At 55.9% G+C, this 20,579-nt stretch overlaps 1 protein-coding gene across 1 annotated transcript in view; it reads right to left on the reverse strand.

Moving 5' to 3' along the window:
* Nucleotides 1-2,536: 2,536 nt before the first annotated feature.
* Tmem132d (transmembrane protein 132D) overlaps nucleotides 2,537-20,579 on the reverse strand; it is a 493,054-nt gene continuing 475,011 nt past the window's right edge. The window contains exons 6-9 of the mRNA XM_005336333.4: nucleotides 11,226-11,431; nucleotides 10,101-10,374; nucleotides 7,917-8,108; nucleotides 2,537-5,147 (exon numbers count right to left, since the gene is read on the reverse strand). Coding sequence (XP_005336390.2) covers nucleotides 3,963-5,147; nucleotides 7,917-8,108; nucleotides 10,101-10,374; nucleotides 11,226-11,431 — 1,857 coding nt within the window. The 3' untranslated portion in view covers nucleotides 2,537-3,962. The remainder of the gene's footprint in view (nucleotides 5,148-7,916; nucleotides 8,109-10,100; nucleotides 10,375-11,225; nucleotides 11,432-20,579) is intronic.

Below are 20,579 nucleotides of genomic sequence, written 5' to 3' on the forward strand. Positions count from 1 at the left end.
GCACACCACTCTCTTACACTCCCAGGGTGCCCCTGGGCACACCACTCCCTTGCACTCCCAGGTGGTTCACCTTCATTTGCAGAATGTGTGTGAAATGGGGTGAAGCTGGACTTTGGTGACACAGTCCCAGAAGGTCCAGGCTGGTGCTGGAAGCAGCCAGCTGCCCAGGACCTCCCTGCCAAAGGCCGGCACCATGGCTTAAGTCCCCCCCATGAGGGACCACACTTAATTTTGGACTGAGGACGAGCTAGTCCCCAGGATATGAATGTGGCCTTATTTAGATATAGTGCTTGCAGATGCAATTAGTTAAGACAGGGTCACATGGGTGTAGCTGAGGCCTGATCCAACATGCCTGGTGAAGCAGGACCTTTGGACACGGACCCACAGGGAGGAGGCCAGGCAAGGATGGCAGGAGATGCAGGCTGATGTTCTACAAGGCTGAGAACAACAGGGCTAGCCAGGAAACCACAGGAGCTGGGAGAGAAGTGGCGAATGGACGCCCCTCAACACCCTCAGGACCAACTCTAACACCTTCAGGCTCCAGCTCTGCAAGATGTGTTTCTACTGCTCACATTTCCCAGGTTGTAGTCCTGTTAGGACCGCATTCTTGCATGGGAACCTGAGAAGCAGAGAGAGCAGGTGCCTCCCTAGAAGGCCAGGTGGCAAGGGGAGGCTGGCTCTGTGCTTGCTCCGGCCTCCAGCACAGGATGGGAGACTCTGTGCTTGGCAGCTCACAGGGGGCGTAAGTGAGCTGACAGCCAGGTGTGAGAAACAGCAGTGTCACTTTATTCACATCCCAAAAGATGCCCTGTAGGGACTTCAGCTCATTAAGACCTTTGAACATGGCTGTCTGGAAGTCTGGGCACATAGATCACATTAGGGAACTTGTCACAGTGGCACCTTCCTGTTGTTTTGAGGCAACGACCTCCCGTGTTGGCTTGGGAGGTGCTAAAGTGATACTCTGCTAATGGTCTTGGGAGCACAGGGTCCCTCCGGCTCTATCCGCTCTCCCCTCTTTGAGGTGGAGACAAGCTGGGGAGAAATGTTTCTCTAGGACAAGAAGAGCTGCGAGGTGGGCACCCACGGGACTGTCATTCACAGCCAGGAAGACCTGGGTGGGGAGACCCCTACCCCTGCTCTGTCCAAGTCCAACCAGAAGCCCTTTGGCCCAAGTCTGGATCAGCAAGGGAGAGTAGAAATCTAGGTCATTTTAGGTGAAAAGGGCAAGATTTTTAAAAGTTAGCTCAACCTTTCTCTATTCTGAAACCTGTTTTATTGCCTTCTGTAAAACTATGGCTCTGCAAAAGATGTTTGTCATTAGTGCCCGCCCCCCAAGTGGGTGAGATCCTTGAGAGGGGCTGTGGCCACTTCTGCTCTATGTCCGGTGCTCACAGTTCCTCCTTTCACACAGCTGCTCAGGAAGTGCTGGTGGAATAATGGAGGATCCCGCCTGCTGTGTGCCTCCGGGATTCCATCAGCTTCTCTGTGTGATTGTCAGGCTGCAGGTGAGACAGGGTCTAACTCTAAGCCTTTGAACCCAGCCCAGTGTTACTGTGAGTGAGGACCAAGGCTGGAGAAGGACAGGGCACACTCCTGGCTCCCGCTCGGAGCGAGGCTGCGCTATGGCTCCTGAACAGCTCAAGCTTTCCACCATCCATCGCTCAGTGTGCTTTTAGGAGGGAATTACACGTGTGATTTATTTGCAAATCCTTTCCGGTCCTGGAGGAGAGATGCTTAGCACACAATGCAGTTTGTCATCAGATGTCAACATCCCCTCCATGCAGACAGCAGCATTACACGATGTCAGGGTGTAATTGGATTGTGCTGGATCCTCAAATCTGCATTTTCATTTACCAAAAGCCACTGCACCCGGAGAGCCATTTGCAACCGATGCCAGCCCCTGGGAGGGGTCAGCACGCAGGGAGACAAAGATCAGCCATGACACTGCTGAATGCACGTTTTATATTTACAGTAGGCAAGTTTATAAATATATATTACATTCTTACAATCTACAATACATTCTACACAGAGATGGACTTGGGAGTGGGCAGTGGCTGCGGGAGTCAACGGAACGTCTCGGGAAGAATGGTGAGAAACAAGAGCAGGGGCAGAAAGCAAAGGACTGTCATGGGAAAGAGGTGACACTGAGTCACCCAACTAAACAAGGCGAGAAAACTGGGGACAGGAGCAGGTGACGTACTGGCTGCAGGGATCCCAGTGTCAGAGCTGTTAGCACCACGGTTGGAGGGAGAGTGCCAGGGCTGGAAGGGTGGCCTGCTGGGACCGACACACGTGTCGTGTCACACCACGGGAGTTCGACTACGTGGCAGGGAGAGAGAAAAAGAGGAGGCCGAGGAGAGGAAGGAAATAGAGACCTATAGAGGAAAGCAGCAGGAGGAGAGGAAGAAGAGAGTGAAGAGGACCAGAAAGGGAGTTTGGAAAAGAGCTGAAGAACAGAGAGAGAGAGAGAGAGAGAGAGAGAGAGAGAGAGAGAGAGAGAGAGAGAGAGAGAGAGAGAGAGAGAGAGAGAGAAATCGCACAGTTGAAAACACAGAGAGCCAGAGCTGGCTCCACAGCCTCTACTCTATGTCTCTGCTCTAGGGCCTCTGCTGCCACCTCCCCTCCACCTTCTCAGATCCTGCCCCCCTGGGTGCATCCAGCCTACCACTCTGCCTCCATGTGAGATGGGGTGAGGCTCACTCCGCCCTCCCAGGTCTTTTATCCGAGGGTCTTCCCAGAGCCCTTTGGACGTTAAGCAAGGGTAAGCCTCCCAGGGCCACCTGGAGGACCATGACCTAGTGCCGCCTCCTTCTCCTGCACGCCAGGCCTCCCTCTGCCTCTCCTGGGGAGGAAGCCCGCGGGCTGACCAGGCCCATGCAGGCCCACCTGCCTGCTGCCTCCTCTCACAGCCGGTCCTGCTCTGCACACCCTGCTTATGACACTCGGACCCCAGAGCTCTATTAATGGCCTGATGGCAAGTGGCTGGTGGAAGACCAAGGTGAACAGCATGGGCCCATCACAGAAGGGTCCCCTCTTCTTTCTAGCTAAGCAGTGAGAGGAACCCACCTCCTTTGGTGTTGAATTCACTGGATTCACTGCCCACTCCCCAGGGACCAGTCTCCCCCAGGTGAAGCATGTCCTGGGCTGCTCTGCCGAACGTCACCGGGAGTTGACACAAAACCCCAGGGAGGGGACTGAGCACATGCTGGAAGCTGCCCACCCCTACCCCAGATGCAGGTGACCAGCAGCTTCTGAAGGTGGAGACGCAGTGAGGAGCAAGATCTACAGAATAGACTTGTGAAGAGAGCCTCGTTTCTCGACCCTGAAATTCTGTGCCCAGTGTCCTTGGTTTACCCAACAAATGGCTCTGGAGTGCTGGGAAGAGTGGTAATTTTTGTCTTGGCGAGTTGTTACAAAGGTATATGTGGCCTATAAACCTCTGGTTGCCTTTCTGTCCTCGTCAGCACCTGCCTGGGTCTGTCGATAACCCAGGCAGCTTCAACCTGGCCCTTGGGAGGTGGCCACTCACAGCCATGCCTGCCGTAGCTGCCAGGCACTTGATGGTGCCCATGGTCGCGCTCACAGCCAGGCAGCTGCGCCCGTGGGAGTGCACACTTCTCCCACTGATTTGGGCACGTACAACCTGAACCTGGCTTTACTTCTGCTGTCCGTCATGTGGAATTTTACGAAATCCAAATTGCTTCCATTAAACACAGAACTGGTTTTTGCTGGAAATGCTCAGAAGCTCCATGATTCACAGTCCTTTTTGCTCCAAGTTTAGAGAACCTTCCCCTGAGCAAGACCTGGTGGGCCAGGGACGTGAGCCTCGATGCTGGCCGGGCCTCCCCAGCCAACTGGGGCATTTTCTGGACTGTGCCAACCTTCTCCTGTCCTGCCCCCTCCCTTCTTCCGGGTGCCCTCATTCAAGGCGGCAAGGTGGTATGCACAAGCGTCGGGCCGGCTCACACGTCTTCATGGAGCCTCTCCATGTACTCCTGCAGCTCCTTGCAGCCCCCGGGGTCCAGGTCCTGACAGACCCACTTGATGTCGTCCTCCCTGCTCATCACGGTGGAGCTCCCCGCGGAGCACCCGTCATCGGAGGAGAGGGCGTTGAAGGTGGTAAAGGTCACTCTTTTCCTTTTCGAGGTAGGGGACGTTGGGAGCTCACTTTTCTGGTCTTTCCCGGCCGTGAGCACCGCTCCCGCGGGTGTGAGCAGCTGCCCGTTGATGCTTTTGGGGGAGCGCGTGCCCAGGAGGTACTTGCTCTCCTCCACGTCCAGCTCCCGGTCCACGGCAGTGATCTGCTCGTCCTGGGAGGATGCAAAGTTCACGTGGTTCTCCAGCAGCTCTGCACGGTTGCTCAGCCCCACCCAGTCATGGGCGTGGCTCATGCCCTCCTGCTCTTCAAAGGGCACCTGTTTGTGTCTGTACTTCAGCGCGAAGGCCACACAGTTGATTAGGAAGACCAGGATGGCCAGGCAGAAGACGCCCAGCAAGGCATACATCCCGATCTCCAGGTCGCTCAGCCCTTTGGATGCCTGAGCCGGGTCATTCTCCTCCGTCTCCACATTGCTTCGGGGGAGGTCTGCCGGGTCTGGGAAACTGGTGATGTCCACAGGGATGGTCTGCAGGCGGCTGTCACCATCTGGTGGGTTTCCCTGGCCGTCCTTCTTCGGGAAGGTGGACCTCTCGGTGGTGCTTCCTCTTCCCTCCATGAGTCCCATGGAAGAGCTGCCCAGGTACTGGCCTTCAGGGCTCCCCCATTCCTGCAGGGGTGCTTTGGACCTCCGATCCCCAACGTCACTTTCCAGGTGGACCCCTGTCCCCATGGGTCTGCCATCGCTGACATTGGGGTTAGCATCGTTCTGGCCAAACTTAACTTTGATGTTTGCCGTTCCCACAGCGAGCACACTCTTCCGCTTGGATTTCTGGCACGACTCACTAATGACCATCTCCACCTTGACCAGCGCTCCTTGTCCTTCCGATTCCGCAGCGATTATCGGCCACTTGAACCTGGGGTCTTGGTGGATGGAGACCACCTTTTCATCCAAGGACGTGGCCAGCAAGGAGAAATCCTTCCCATCATAGATATCCAAGGGTGTGACCGAGCCGTCACTGAACTGGACCCAGCAACTAATGGCCGCTTCCTGTTGAGTAAAACAGGTGAATCAGAATGGGCTGGAAAGCTCTGGAAAGCTCGCTGGCATGTCCCAGAAAGGGGAACAGCAGCCGAAGGGGTGCTACGGAGCAGAGGAAACTGCTGGAGTGGTGTAGTAAGAGGTCAGAGGTAGCCAGGGCACGTAGGATTCATCCCTGCAGAGACTCACAATCAAAACAACAAAATGGCACCCGGCTGGCGTGCAGCATTGTGCACCAAGGTATGCTTCCCTGGGACGTTGGAGGGAAGATAGGCTGGTGGCTGCTCACTCCTGCACAACAAAGTCAATGGGGTGTCAGAGGGTGTCACTGGTTAGTGGGAGGGCTTACGAGGGTGGCCTGTGTAAGTGGAAGATATTCATTCTGTTATGTTTACATTGCCTTAAGGTGAGCCACCAGACTAAAGCCAAGCAGGGGGAGCGCTTCTAGAATCAGGGAGAGAAGCTTGACTTGGGGACAATCAGGGTGGATCCCGGATCCTGAGGCCATCCCTCCTTGCCTTGGGCACAGAGAGAGCTAACCACCTGCGAGTGCCTCTAGGAAATGATGAGGGTCCACTTCTGAACAAGGAGGGAGCTTATTCCACTTGCAAGGCCCATAAACAGCCCTCTGTGGAAACCCCCGTGTCAGCACACAGCCACACACACCCTCAGCACACACACACCCTCAGCACGCACGCACAGCCACACACATCCTCAGCTCACACACACAGCCACACACACCCCTCAGGTCACACACACAGCCACACACAACCCTTAGCACACACACACAGCCACACACATCCTCAGCTCACACACATAGCCACACACACCCCTCAGGTCACACACACAGCCACACACAACCCTTAGCACACACACACAGCCACACACATCCTCAGCTCACACACATAGCCACACACACCCCTCAGGTCACACACACAGCCACACACAACCCTTAGCACACACACAGCCACACACATCCTCAGCTCACACACACAGCCACACACACCCCTCAGGTCACACACACAGCCACACACAACCCTTAGCACACACACAGCCACACACATCCTCAGCTCACACACACAGCCACACACACCCCTCAGGTCACACACACAGCCACACACAACCCTTAGCACACACACAGCCACACACATCCTCAGCTCACACACACAGCCACACACACCCCTCAGCTCACACGCACAGCCACACACACCCCTCAGCACACACGCACAGCCACACACACCCTCAGCTCACACACACAGCCACACACACCCTCAGCTCACACACACAGCCACACACACCCTCAGCTCACACACACAGCCACACACACCCTCAGCTCACATACACAGCCACACACACCCCTCAGCTCACACACACAGCCACACACACCCTCAGCTCACACACACAGCCACACACACCCCTCAGCTCACACACACAGCCACACACAACCCTCAGCTCACACACACAGCCACACCACCCCTCAGCTCACACACACAACCACACACATCCTCAGCTCACACACACAGCCACACACACCCCTCAGCTCACACACACAGCCACACACATCCTCAGCTCACACACACAGCCACACACACCCCTCAGCTCACACGCACAGCCACACACACTCCTCAGCACACACGCACAGCCACACACACCCTCAGCTCACACACACAGCCACACATACCCCTCAGCTCACACACACACAGCCACACACACCCTCAGCTCACACACACAGCCACACACACCCCTCAGCTCACACACATAGCCACACACACAACCCTCAGCACACACACACAGCCACACACATACCCTCAGCTCACACACACAGCCACACACACCCCTCAGCACACACACACAGCCACACACACCCTCAGCACACACACAGTCACACACACCCCTCAACTCACACACACACAGCCACACACACCCCTCAGCTCACACACACAGCTACACACCCTCAGCTCACACACACAGCCACACACAATGCTCAGCTCACACACACAGCCACACACACCCTCAGCACACACACAGCCACACACAACCCTCAGCACACACACACAGCCACACACAACCCTCAGCTCACACACACAGCTCGCACACATAGGCACATACAACCATCAGCATGCACACATAGCCACACACACCCTCACAACCACATGCAAACATAAGGTGCCTTCACAACACACAGCACACCCAACACACTCAACACACATAGACACACATACACAAACACACACGTGTGTTGACTCAGACAACAAACACACAGCCCACACCCTGTTATCACACAAGGAAGAAAATCACCAAGGGCTCTTCTCGCTTGTCCCCTTCTCCTGGAGCTAAACAACTAATTGGGGGCACAACCCCTGTCTCCTTCCCAGTCCCCACAACTGGTGCCAGGCTCTGTGCAGGGCCTTGGTGCAGACTGTGATGATTCCCAAGGCTGCCCCTGCCCCTGTCCCTCCATGGCTGGTGAGGTCCCACATGTCTAGTCAGGACTGTTTGGACAGAGCAGGAATGGGCATGTGAGACAGCAGGTGACACTGTGATACAGGTGGACCAAGGGCTCCCCGTTTGCTTTTGTGTCCTGGTGGCTCTCAGTTTCACCTGCTGAAATCTTTTCTGTCTTGGTTAGAGGGAGCTGGGGGGACCCAGGGGGAACAGCCACCTGCTGTGTGTCCCCCTCTTCCAGGAAGCCCTCCTACAGTGGACATGAACTGTTTGGCCAGGTGTCCACCTGGTGCAAAACCTATCTGACCTGAGAGGAGCCTGACACCTGCTCACCTGTTTGGGCCTCTGCAAAAGTTCCTGAGCCACCGCGGTGGCAAAGATGGCTCTGTTGCTCCCAGGGCTGAGCTGCAGGGACAGTGACAGTCCTGTCACCAGCTGCACCCCCAGGTCTGTGATGGTCACCTTCTCATCCAGCACGGTGATGGTCTTTTCAGCCAGGATGGCATCCGACAGCGGGGACAGGATCTAAAGGGCAGAAGCAGCATCGTCAGAAAGGGCTCCGTGTGGTCCCAGGGACTTGTCCCCTGGCACAAGGATGCTCCACACAGGGTGGGAACAAGGACAGGAGAATGAGGAGTGGGAGGTGGGCCTCTTCCACGGGGCCTTGTTCTAGAACAGATCTCTTGGTCCAGTTTCCAGGCATCAGCGATCAATGGTCAGGTCTTTCAAGACCTTTGTCTTTGGTGGGAGTTGGAAGCTCTTGCCACGGGGAAGACGTCTGTCTGACATAAGTCATACTTGACGGTGGGATTAGTGGCCATTATTATTATTTTTTAAACCCAGAAGGTTTTATATAAAAGTGGAGATTTCTGGTTCCTGGAAAAATTGCATTGAAAGGTGGCTCGGCAGCTCCTCCTGACGTCCCCTGCCACAGTCCTCTGTGCTCTCTGTTGTCTGCCCAACCCTAAGCTCCCCACTGTTTCAACAAGCACACCTGGCCTGCTGCCCTCGCTGATGGTACTTTCTAGAGATCGTTGTGCATGTGACTCTCAGTCCACAGCCCAAACCCATCTACAGCTCCCACGTCCCCAGCTCTGCATCAGATTAATCCGACGGTGATCAGCTGGGTGTGAACTGCACATGGGAGGACCCGTCCTTCTCTGTGTTCCCTGAACTACACACAGAATGGCACTGAGTTCCACAGCATCTGCACCACATTAAGGACTAGGAGTGAACCAGAGATGGCAGAGAGAGTGGCAGGGTGCCCCCAGGGTATAGGCACATACTCTGCTGTGTGACGTGAGGACTGAGCCGGGGGGAGTCTTGTACCCTCAGAAACCAACCCCTGTGATTACTTCCTTGGATAAACTGATCTCTTTACCAGTCCATTTTGCAGAGTGGTTGAGTCTCAAATGTTCCATGTTCCAGTACCGCTGCAGCTCCAGGGTGTCCCCGGGCAGCACTGATTTGGAAGCCTCAGATTGCTGAGGGTGCTCCCCTCTCCTACACGGGGCACTGTTAGGGGATGAACTCATCCTTTGTTTCCAGCTTGGGGGGTAAATGACCAAATCTGCAGAAGCCTCCTGGTATGGCCTCCCGCCCCGGCCACTTGTACAAGCGTTTCTTCCAAACCCCCCGGAGCCACTGGGGCTTGAACCAAGGACTCAGAACTTGGTAGGCCAGTGCTCCTCCACTGGGCTACGAGGTCCTGAGCTCAATCCCTAATGCTGCAAACCCAAAATAAACTTAAAAATAAAGAGCGAATAAAGGATGGCTGCATGGAGGGATCGGACATCCTAAATCCACAGGGAGGCCAGTGCAGAAGAAGGAGGAGGGAGGAGAGGAGGGGAGGAAAACTGGTGCGAGCTCAACAAAATCATGTTATGTGCACTTGTAAGTGTATCACAGGGGTCACACCTTCCTGGATCTGTGGAAAGCACCAGTGAAAACAGATAGATAGAGGAGCACAAGGAAGGTCAGCAGGTAGAGGAGGGAGGAAGGGCGAGCGGGGCAGGGGAGGCGGACAGGAATCCATGTGCGCATGTGTGATTTTGTCAGTGTGGACCCACTACCCTGCACAACCATGATGCTGCACTGTTTAAACCACCAGCATTGCCCGCGGGCCTCTCTGTGCCCCATTCCCCGCAGCGGGCACCTGCTCACAAGGCCAATGGCGTGATAGCCCCCTGCTGTCCCCACACCCCTGGGATGTTCAGGTGCCATCGGGTCAGAGGTGGGACTTGGCCAAGGTGGCAAAGACGTCATGGAGAAACATGAAGCTTAGGCGGGGACGTCGGGAGTGGAGGGTGGAGGGTGGAGGTCAGCCCGAGCCTGGCAGGTGCTCAGGGGAGGGCCACTCAGACCAGAGAGTATTTCCCAAGATCCAAGGCCAGTGTGACCCATGGAGCCCTTGCTTGTCAATGTCATTAAGGTCACCCCCAGAATGGAGTTTGCTCTGAGGAACAACAGACAGCTGAGGCAGGGACACAGAAGCCCTTGCCTCTGGGGACGTCCTACCTGAATGGTGGTCATCCCCAGCTCCTGCCCGGCCAGGACCAGCCCTCCCTGCAGCTTGGCGATCCTGGGCTCCTCCACCTGCATGAAGCCGCTTATGAGCTCCGTGATGTCCACTTGCCAGTCTGAGCCCAGCAGGTAGGCCAGGTGGCCCCCAGGGCTGGCCGCCTCGGCCACAAACTGTGTCAGGACGCGCACCATGGCATGCTGGTACTGCAGGGTGCAGCCGCGGCCCCGCCTCTCCTCGTCCTCCTCCTCCTCACTGTCCCGAGCTGGCCTGTCAGAGAGCCAGTCAGTCCATCGGATATTTACTGGGGGCCAACCGCTTATGGCTGCAAATGTGACCCCCACCCCACCCTTGAGGGCTTCACTGCTGGCTGTGAGGCTCAGACGCACACAGGGTGAGACTGAGACTGGGCCATCGGGATGGCCTGGGTGGCAAGCAGGCTCAGAGGTTCCCGCAGGTGGGGTGCCCAGTGGCAGGTGGGGCGTCCAGTGGCAGGCGAAGCCAACAGGAGGCTCTTGGAGCAGAGACTGGCAGCCCTGTCCTGGACATACCACAAGGGGCCTTGAGTCCTGTCCTGCTGCACTGAGCTGCCCCTGCCCTTTCCCTCTGAGCCTAATCGCACTCAACATGGGTCTGTATTAGGGAGTCTGTCTCTCACCCAGGCACACACACACACACACACACACACACACACACACACAGAGGCATACACGCACACAGGCACACACACAGGCACATGAACACACACACAGGCATACACAGGCATATACACAGAGGCATATGCACACACACACGCACACAGGCACACACACATAGGTGCACACACAGGCACATGAACACACACACAGGCATACACAGGCACATACACAGAGGCACATGCACACACATACAGAGGCAGACCCACACACCAGCACACACACACACACACACACACACAGGCACACACACTTGAGAGGACTGCTTAGGTACATGCACACACATACAGAGGCATATACAGAGGCACATGCACGCACATAGAGGCACACGCCCAGGCACACACTCAAGCACACACATAGTTACACACACAGGTACACTCAAACACAGACACACACAAGTGCACACACACTCACTCACTCACACACCTTTTGTTGGAGACGATGGGGACTCTCCAGCCCTTGATCTGGTTGAGCTCGGTGTCTGAGACCTCAATCTGCAGCGGGAGCCGGGGCACCCACACGGTCACCTCCAGAGGACTGCTCAGGTGCTGGTAGGTGAAGCTGACTACCGCGTTTACCTTGCCTTTCATCTCCTTCCCGTTGACGAAGATGTAGTCACACCTGTCGGAGACCTGGGAGGGCATGGGGAGAGAGCGGGGGCCAGTGAGCCTCCGCAGGACCTGTGGCCCGGAGCACAGGCAGGCACGGGGCTGTCGGGGACCGCCCTGGGAGGAGCAAGTTCCTGTGCAGGACAGGCACAGGCTGCTGCTTTTGCCAGTATGTGGCAGATGCTGTGACGAGGATGTGGTGTGGGCCATTGTGGATGTGACCAGCTAAGGACCTTCTATCCTCAGCTCTACTGGCAAATGAGCAATTAGCAAATGAAATCACCTAACATCACATGTACATAAAGGGTACGACCTGATATCCTGGTAAAGAGGTGACCGTGAAATGATGTCACAACCCAGCTAATTCACACCACCACCTCACAGCGATCTCTGGGTGTGTGTGTGAGGATATTTATTACCTACTCTCTTGGGGAACTTCAAGCACACAATACAGTGTTGTTAAGGACCATCACCCTGTGGTACCTGCTGGACTGTTGGGTCCCCATAATGCCACGTAGCTGGAGTCTGTGCCTGACCCAGGCGCCCACTCCCCTCTGCCCAGCCCTGGCAGCCTCATTTGTACCTTCTGCTTCATGAGGTCGACTGTGAAGCAGATTCCACGTGTGAGTGAGTGGGTGGGTGAGACCCTGTGGTGTCTGCCCTGGGTCTGGCTTATCCACTCGAGGTCCCCCGGGCTCATCCAGGTGGTCCCCAATGCTGGGGTGTCCCTCCTCAGTGGGCTGAGCCACATGTGCCCTGCTGTTTCTTCAGTCCCCTCAGTGGGCGCCGAGGCTGCTCCATGCCCTGGCTGCTGTGCAAGGTTCAGGATCTTGAGATGGGGACTCCCTGGAATATTGGGGTGGCCCTAATCATCATGCAGCTTCTCCTGGGGGGGAAGATTTGGTGCCAGCTGCAGAGGGGTGCTGTGGCCCTGGGCGGGTTGTCTCTGGCCAGCTGGAAGGTGGAGGGAGGGTCCAGGGAAGAAGCTGGGGAACCCTGGGGCCTCACAGGGAGCAGAGACAGACACCACCACCCCAACCCTGGGAAAGCCATGTCTGCCTTTGGCCTTGGAATGCCAAGGTCAGGGTTTTTGGCGGCCCCAGGAGCTAACCTAGAGAAGGAGGGGGCTGGGCCGAGGAGCCAGGAGAGCATCCGTCCCAGGCTGGCTGGCCGGGCGAGGAGCGGGAGGGGAAGAGTCAGCGAGACCCTGAGAAGACTCAGGTGTAGAGCACCTGGCAGAGGACAGGGTTCCGGGTATCCTCTCTCCTGATACCTTCTGGGTTCCCATTTTTTAAAGGATGGGAACCTCTTTTGGCACTTAAAGGGGCATGAAGAAAAGCAGAGCAGCAATTATTGGGGTTGTTCCAACATCACAGAAAGCATTTCCTGTGAAGGCCTTTCATCTGGGTACCAGGCGTGGACTCCACATGCACAGGGGGCCAGGAGCTCAGCCTCCGGGTGGTGACCGATGCCTCAGAGAAGGTGGGCCAGCTCCACTGTGAGGTGCAGGAGTTTGCCACCCTCAGTCCCTGCCCAAAGCAGAAGGACTTCAGTCGGGTTGCAAAGCACGTGCACAAGGCTGTCTATAATCTGGGGCCTGGCCACGGTCCCTGCTCCTGACCCAGGTCACTTCCCTTCCATCTCCACCCCAGGCTGAACCGTCACAGAGGAGCAGATTTCTTGAAAGAAATAAAGACGGAAGGGAGAGAGGGAGGGAGAGGGAGAAAGAGAGAGGGAGGGAGACAGAGAGAAGAGGGAGTTGAGTGACAGGTGTTGTTTCCTTGCTGGTCCAAGGAGGGACCATCAGGAGCTTCGCCTTCTCCTCACCATGGTACCTGCCTGGTGTTTAAGGTGATGGTGGCCATCCGTCTAGATTCTCAGAGCCTGGGGTCCCCTGAGCCTCCCTACAAGGCCATGAGGGTCAGGGTCCAAGTGCGAGGTCTACCTTCCTCCTGTCCAGTAACTGGGACTTTGTTGGGGTTGTTTGTCACCAGCCCATTGTGACTGATACACCAGGCATAGACCTATTCCGAGGGCTGTACTAATAAAAATAGAATGGGCCAAATTAGTGGGTTTAGGAGGTGGGGGAGATCTCCTAAGTGAGTGAGTAAGGTGCATGAAGACAGAGGAGGCAATGTGGAGCTGGCTTCCAAGATTCTAATTGTTGCAAACTCCGAACAAGCCAAGAATGTGATTGGAGTCCACAGCGTGGGGCAGAGGTCTCCGTCATAAACACATCATCACTGAGGCCGGGGTGATGGGAGCCGCCCTCCTCATGCTAAGGACTTTCTGCTGAGTGACAGAGCACAGGACCCACGTCCATAGGAGTGGGGAGGAGAGTGGCAGCCTCTGCATGGCCTGGTGGGGTGGGGAGGCTGGGAAGAGCCTGAGGGGAGGTGGAGGTGAGGGAGGCGCAGGGAGGCTTGGTGGTAATGGGCAGCAGCGTCTCTGAGCTGTGCACCTGGAAGGTGAGGACACGTGCCTGGGGACACCTGGATCATGTTTTAAAAAATTTTGAATATTATTTATTTATAACTCACAAGCATTTCATCTTTAATGACATTGGTATTCCATGTGTTTATCAATGTATTTCACTTAGCTTTTTCAACGTGAACTTGTTTTACTCAGTAGCACGTTCAACACTTGGGCACCGACCGGCGTGGGACACAGTGGCATGCCAGCCCGCGCCCTCTCCCCTTCACCTCCTGCACACATAGCAAGAGATAAGGCTGAAATCACAGAGCTGGCCTCAGAATGAGATGGCTTTACACAAACACGGAATGAACTCGACATAAATGTGGCTGTGATGAAGTCTAAGGAGGAGGGTCCTCTCCTCAGGTGACGAGGACCAGCCGTCCTGGAAGGGAGAGGTACATGGTCAGAGCAGCTTAAGGTTCGCCCACGAGGACCAGCGGAACCTGTGCACCCTGCCTGGGTCTGCAAACCGACTTCACCCAGCAGAGGTTCAGAAAAGCCACCAGGGAACCCCCAAGCTGAGCCATGATGGGTGACAGCCCTGGGGAACTTCACAGGTGAGAGAAGGGAGGCCGTGGAGGGAGAGAGAGGGGGAAAGTGAACTTTTAAACATGAATCTCACTGTGCATACTCCAGGCACACCGCGTGCCTGGGGACTGGTGGGAGAACAGTCACTGTAGCAAGGCACAGGCCACGTCTGCCCTCACAGAGGCACCAGGCTCTTGCTGTCCCTGTGGTGGGAGCTCAAGTCCACTCATGGTGTGGGAATATGAGTGCAACTCCATTGCCCTACAGTGCTCAGGGTGGACCCCAGGTGTCCAGTCTGTTCTCCCCCATATCTGCCCTTTGTGTCTCTAACTCCTGGCCCTGAACCCCCCCCCCCCCGCAGCCTTAGCCCCCTCCCTGCCTCTGGTCTCTGAGCCCCTCAGGGAGCCGAGCGCACGCGCTTCTGCCAGACCCACAGACACAGCACTGCAGATGAGCAGAGGAGACCTGTCCATCACATCTGGTTAGAACAGGGCTGGTGGTACCTGTCAGTAACTTATTAACTGCAACTTTCCAGTGCTGATAATGTGAAGGGATGATCTATGAAAGCTCTGGGCCCCCTTTGTACTCTGTGCCCGGCCAGCTGCTCTGTTCCGGGACGGAGTTAGAGTTAATATTTCCAACTCGTGTGCATAATCCGGCACTTATGTGAATTTAATGCCATTTCCTTCATTTGGGTTTAAATGCTGGATGAATTTAAATCTTAGTTAAATATCACCCATATTCATGGTACAATTTATGTTCTTCTGATATTTTTCTCTCTCCGCTTTTTTTTTTTTCCCAAGTGCAGAAGCTAAGGATATGGAAATTCCTCTTTTGCCCTCAGGCTTGACAGCAGTATCAGCCCCAGGGAGGCCAGTGACCAGTATGGCCCTGGTGGCCCCTCTTGTGGTTGGTCTTCATCCTGGACTGAGGCAGAGCATTGATAACGCGGTGGCAGTGAGCGCGGCAGCAGCTGATGACGCAACGTCCCGGGTGGACACTAATTTCCACTTTGCTAAGTCCCCACAGCATGTCCACAGGTGCTATTGCCCTGTTTCCAGATGGGGAAACTGAGGCTCAGGGCTAAGCAGTCACGAGGGCCTGATCTCCTGGGCTAATTAATCAGAAGAGAAGTCTGGCTCGCTCTTCCCGGTGAGCTTTTTGAGAAAAGGTTTCACTGCACTCAGTGGCTTCTAATAGAGGACAGGAAACTCTCTGCCCAGGGAGACGTGCTGTAGAGAAGATGCTGGGCCAGGAGGATCTCTGGGAGCAGGCAGAGACAGGCTGCAGATGTGAGGCCAGCCCTTGGGGTCAGTGGAGACCACAGAGGGAGTGAGAGCCAACTTGAGCCTGGAGTGACCCTAGAATGGTCTGAATCAGGTCCCCCCTCCCACGCTCGTATGCTGAAGCCCGGGCCCCCAGTTCCTCAGGATGCAACTCCACTTGGAGGAAGGTCTTTTAGGAACAGAGTGAGTTAAAATGGGCCACTGCCCTGGGTTCCGGTTCAGTCTGACGGGTGTCCTTACAGAGAAGAGGTTAGAAAACACAGAGATATGAGGTTTGCACACAGTGAGAGGGGCCGTACCCCACCAAGGAGGGTCCTCAGAGAAACCAGCCTTGCCTGCCCTCAGACTGAGTCTTCAGCCTTGGGAGCAGGGTGGGAGGATGAGTTTCTATTGCCTGAGGCGCCAGCCTGCTGCCGGCTGCTGCTGTGGCAGCCCCACAATCCAGGCAGCGGAGGCCACAGAAGAACCTTCTTCGGCTCTGTCTTTGTGGCTGTTGGCCATTTCAGGAGAACTTGCCAGCAGCGTGGAGAGGAGGCTGGCTGGGGCCTCCTCGGGGTGGCAGTGTTGGTGGAGTCTGGCTTCGGGAACATGGCTCTCTGGAAACCTGGCAAGAGCCCACTGTGGCCCCTCGGTTGGTTCTTGGGGTAGAAGATGAGGTAGGGGATTCTCCGACACCCACTGTATGGGTGAGACACGGGCACCCTGAGATGAGGTTGTGTGCTCAAGTTCACAAGGCTGCACATTGGGCCTGGGTGTGGTCCAGTCTAGGCCCCTGCTGGCCCTGGCTGACCTTGTAGGTGCTGCAGTGAGATTGTGGTGCCTGCTGGGTTGCGGGGCCCAGAGAGAAGGTCATTAGGTGGCAACTTCTCTGAAGGACAAAAGGAAAGAGGCGGCCGTGCCAGGAGCCTTAATCTTCTGCAGGAAGCCACAGATGACCACTGGGAGGGAGGCACAAGGGCCCAGGAGCTCCCCACTGGGGCCCCTGCTCCCACCTCCCTGCGCCGAGCAGGAGACTGCCTGGGAGGAAGCTGGGTGGCTTCTTTTGTCTGCTGTGACGTCCTCTCCATGAGTCATGGAGCAGATGTTGGCGTCTTTGGGATCATCTTTACTGGAAAGCCTATTTTCCTCCAGTCATAGATCTGTGTTCCCGGGAAGCTGCGGTATTTCCAGTGAGCTTCAGCCAGCAGGAGGTGTGTTCAGTGCATGTCTCTGCTCTCAACCTCGTGGTCATGGGGCACGGTCGCCTCCCACACCGTGCTCCCACAGGAGACCATTTCACCAGCCACAGAGCAGCTCTGACCACAGGCAGGCACCGCTCCAGACCAGGCTTTCTTGGCCTCAGCCACATCTATATTTAGGGCTGGACGATTGATGTCTCCTACTGACCTGTGCACAGCAGGATGTGGAGCAGCATCCCTGGCCTCCCCCGTGGAGAGGCCAGCAGCAGCCCAAATCCAGTCCGTAACAATCAAAGATGTCTGCAGACCTGGCCAAAGGACCCTGAGCAGCAGCAGCCTCTCCAGAGGTGGACCGCCATGCCACGGTGGGTTCTGAATCTGGTCATTTAAGCCCCATAGGCTGCCTCTGCTTTGGACAGTGGACTCCAGATCTGTGGAGGCTTCCTGACACATGGCTTTACCCACCCACAGCGGGAGACTCTTTGCAGTCCCTCCTCGGGCTCAGTCGCTGTGTCTCCAGGTCTGTGCTGACACACAGCCCATCTGTCCTTCCCATCATCCTGGAGGTTGGGGGACTCCATCCCCTTTATCTTCATGGAGAACTTTGGGACTCAGGGCCATGGACTTATGTGGCAGAAGGCGTTTCCCAGGAAGGTCTGGCCACCTGTCCTGCCACTGACTTCCTCCTCTCCAGAGTGCCCTTCTCACAGCCCTGCTGGACAGCACAGTCCAGCCCCTGGTCTTGGTTCTGGGCTGGCCTCGGGGACCTGCTGACCAGCAGGATTTGGTGTAAGTGCTGCTGACCCGAGATCTCTCTTCTCTCTCAAATGGGATGGACCTGGGAAGAAGCCAGGCCCAGGATGGCGGAGGGTCTGACAGAGACTGAGAGGACCCTGCTTGGGGCTTTAGGTTCCTCCTCCCTGCACTCTGGACCCTGCCCTCATCCCCAAGGAGCAGGAAGGAGAGAAGCAAGCTGGATATGGGAGCTGGGCTCTGCAAGTGACCAGCACATGCAGACTGGCCCTCCTCTCTCTCAGTTGCTGGGGAAACACCGTCACCATCAATGTCCCTCTCACACACGCATGCACACATAGGTACCAACACAGATACAAAGAGGGAAATTGGAACCCTCCAGAGAACCCTGAATAAGCTGACTTCTTCCTGCTCCCAGATGTTGACGTTTCCCCACATGGCGGAGCCTTTTCTGAAATACCTTTTCTTCCTCTTTGAAGATGAAGCGTCACTCTTGTCAAAGCAATTACGTTTTTAAAAAGCATTTGAATTGGCACCTAATAATCGCACACATTTACAGGATACCCTGAGATAATTCAGTAACCATACAATGTGCCATGGATAAAATCAGGGTGGAGACGTGTCCGTCGCCTCAAGCATCTATTGTTTCTTTGTGTTAGAAATCTCTGGCTCCTTTCTTCTGCTTCTTTACAGGACAATTTATTGTGAGCCAGAGCCACCCTTCCCATGGTGCCATGGACACTAGAAATCGCTCCTCCTATTTCAGTTTCCTGAATGACTTTCAATAGTCACTACTGACAAACCACAGGCTACCTCCGAGGCTGCTGCATGTGGTCATGCAGCGCTGTCGCTCTGAGGAAGCAAGTGAGGGTGCAGTTATTTGGTGGAGAAGCAAGGACAGAGGGAACGGCTGCTTCCTATTGGCCCAAATGTCCACGTCCTATTTATGGATAAGCAATGTTTGTGCAAGTGACAGGGTCCCAAGGGGACGCAGCCCGAGTTCCTCAGCACGCTGGAAGCGCTCTCAAGAGGAGCGTCAGCCAGCAATCGCTGGGTTCTGCTTTATGGAAATGAGACGCCCCGGGTGTGATGACCCGAGGAGGGCAGCTGCTATCTCGGAGCTCGGAGCCCTCCTCCAGGCCTTGTCTGATGTGCCCACTGTCCCTGCTCAGGGCTTTCTGGGGGACGGCTGGCAGGACACTCCTAGGCTGGAGGACGCCCTTCTTCTCCTTGGGCTCCTGGCCTCCTGGCTCCTCCCTCGAGCACCACCCAGTGACATCTCCGGTTTCTCCATCCTGCTCAGACCCAGCCTCATCTCTCCCCTGAGAGCAAGGGCACCAGCCAGCCGACCCTCCTCAGGAGCTGACTCCACCTCCAGGGTTCCCTCTGCGCCAGCTGCTCAGCCAAGTCCCCTTGGAGGCTCCCAGGCCCGCAGGACATCTCACACCCAGCTGTGTTAGTTCATCACCAGTCTGCCCACCTTCCAGCTCTCTGCCCATCTGCTGTTATGGTCCATTTCAAGGAAGCTGCCCACCCTTGCCTGCTTTGCCCCTGCAGGTTTCAGGCTGCTGTTAACAACCAGAGTTCAGTAATCAACCTCTTTTGTCACTTAAGAAGACCCAAACAGCTTAGCACTACTACCAGAAGGGGAAGCGTTGTCGCCGGACTGAGTTTAACTCCTCTTAAGCAGAGGGGCAGGAGCACCCGGGCGGCCCTGGTCCACATGGGCTGGGTTAGTCCCTGACCCCTCACTGCCCACCCCATGGCCTGGGTGGGACCCCATCCCTGCCGTGGCTTCCTCATCTGTGAAACAGAATGATGCTAACAGTGCCCACGTCACCAGGAAAGGCTGGGCAGATACTTGGGCAGCGGCTGGACCTCGGCCTGCCCACAGTGGGCACTGGGTAAATGCAGTCCTCTGGTCCCTACCTGTACCCAGCATGTCACCCAAGGTGATAGGTGGGAGGAGGTGCCTCCTGCCCTCCTTCCACAGCCCGGAGCTGTGACCAGCATCCCGTTTGCTGGCCCTGCTGTTCCTATTCGTCCCCTCTCTCCTTCACCCTGTCGTTAAAAGAAGTCACAATCACCCCAGGGTCCCAAATGTTGTGACCTGAGATCCAGGTGAAGGGAGGTGAACAGAGACCCCACGCCTGCCCTGACCCACCAGTCACAACAGTTCTGACCTTCAGACCCTTCAGACCATGAGGCTTTTGGTCCCCAAGCATGGCGCAGCTGGGGACACGAAGGTCCCGGCTGAGGGGGTATCCCTCACCCCCTGTGTTGACGCCTGGCAGGTGCCGAGGTGGCAGGGCCCCCACCAGAACTGTGGACTTCATTTCTGACACCATGTGGCTCCCAGCCTCGTCCCCGTCCACACCATTCATCGCCCTTTTAATAAACTGGACAAATCCCCTTCTGCACCAGCCAGCCCCAACAGTGCTCTGTGGCTTGCAAAAGAGAATTCTGAGGGAGACCAGGACTGGGCACAGCAGTGAGGGCTGAGCCCAGGGTTGAGTGTGCAGAGGTGGGGAACCCAAGAGGAGTCCATGGGTTTTAGAGCCCAGGTGGGAGCCAGGGTCCGGGACTGAGCTGCACACCAAGTGGCCACCAGTCCTATGTGGACTCTGGGTGCAAATTAACTGCGATGAAAGAGAATGGAAAGTTGAGCTCTGCCTTGCAGGAGCCCCAGGCGGAGAGCTCAGAGCTGCACGAGATGCAACAGACATGGGGAGCAGGGGCACCTACTCCCTGCTGGCACAAAGCAAACCGGCAGCCACTTTGAGAGACAGCAGGGCAGCTCTCACCATTTGGTCCAACCTGATGCTCGTTGGTGTTGACCCAAATGAGTTTGCATCAACACATAAGCCTTCATGTGGAGTTTACAGTAGCTTTAACCATAATTGCTGAAAATTGGAGGCAACCACAGTGTCCATAGACAGGGGATGGATGAAT

Source organism: Ictidomys tridecemlineatus, chromosome 2 (assembly GCF_052094955.1).
Source record: "Ictidomys tridecemlineatus isolate mIctTri1 chromosome 2, mIctTri1.hap1, whole genome shotgun sequence".
NCBI lineage: Eukaryota > Metazoa > Chordata > Mammalia > Rodentia > Sciuridae > Ictidomys > Ictidomys tridecemlineatus.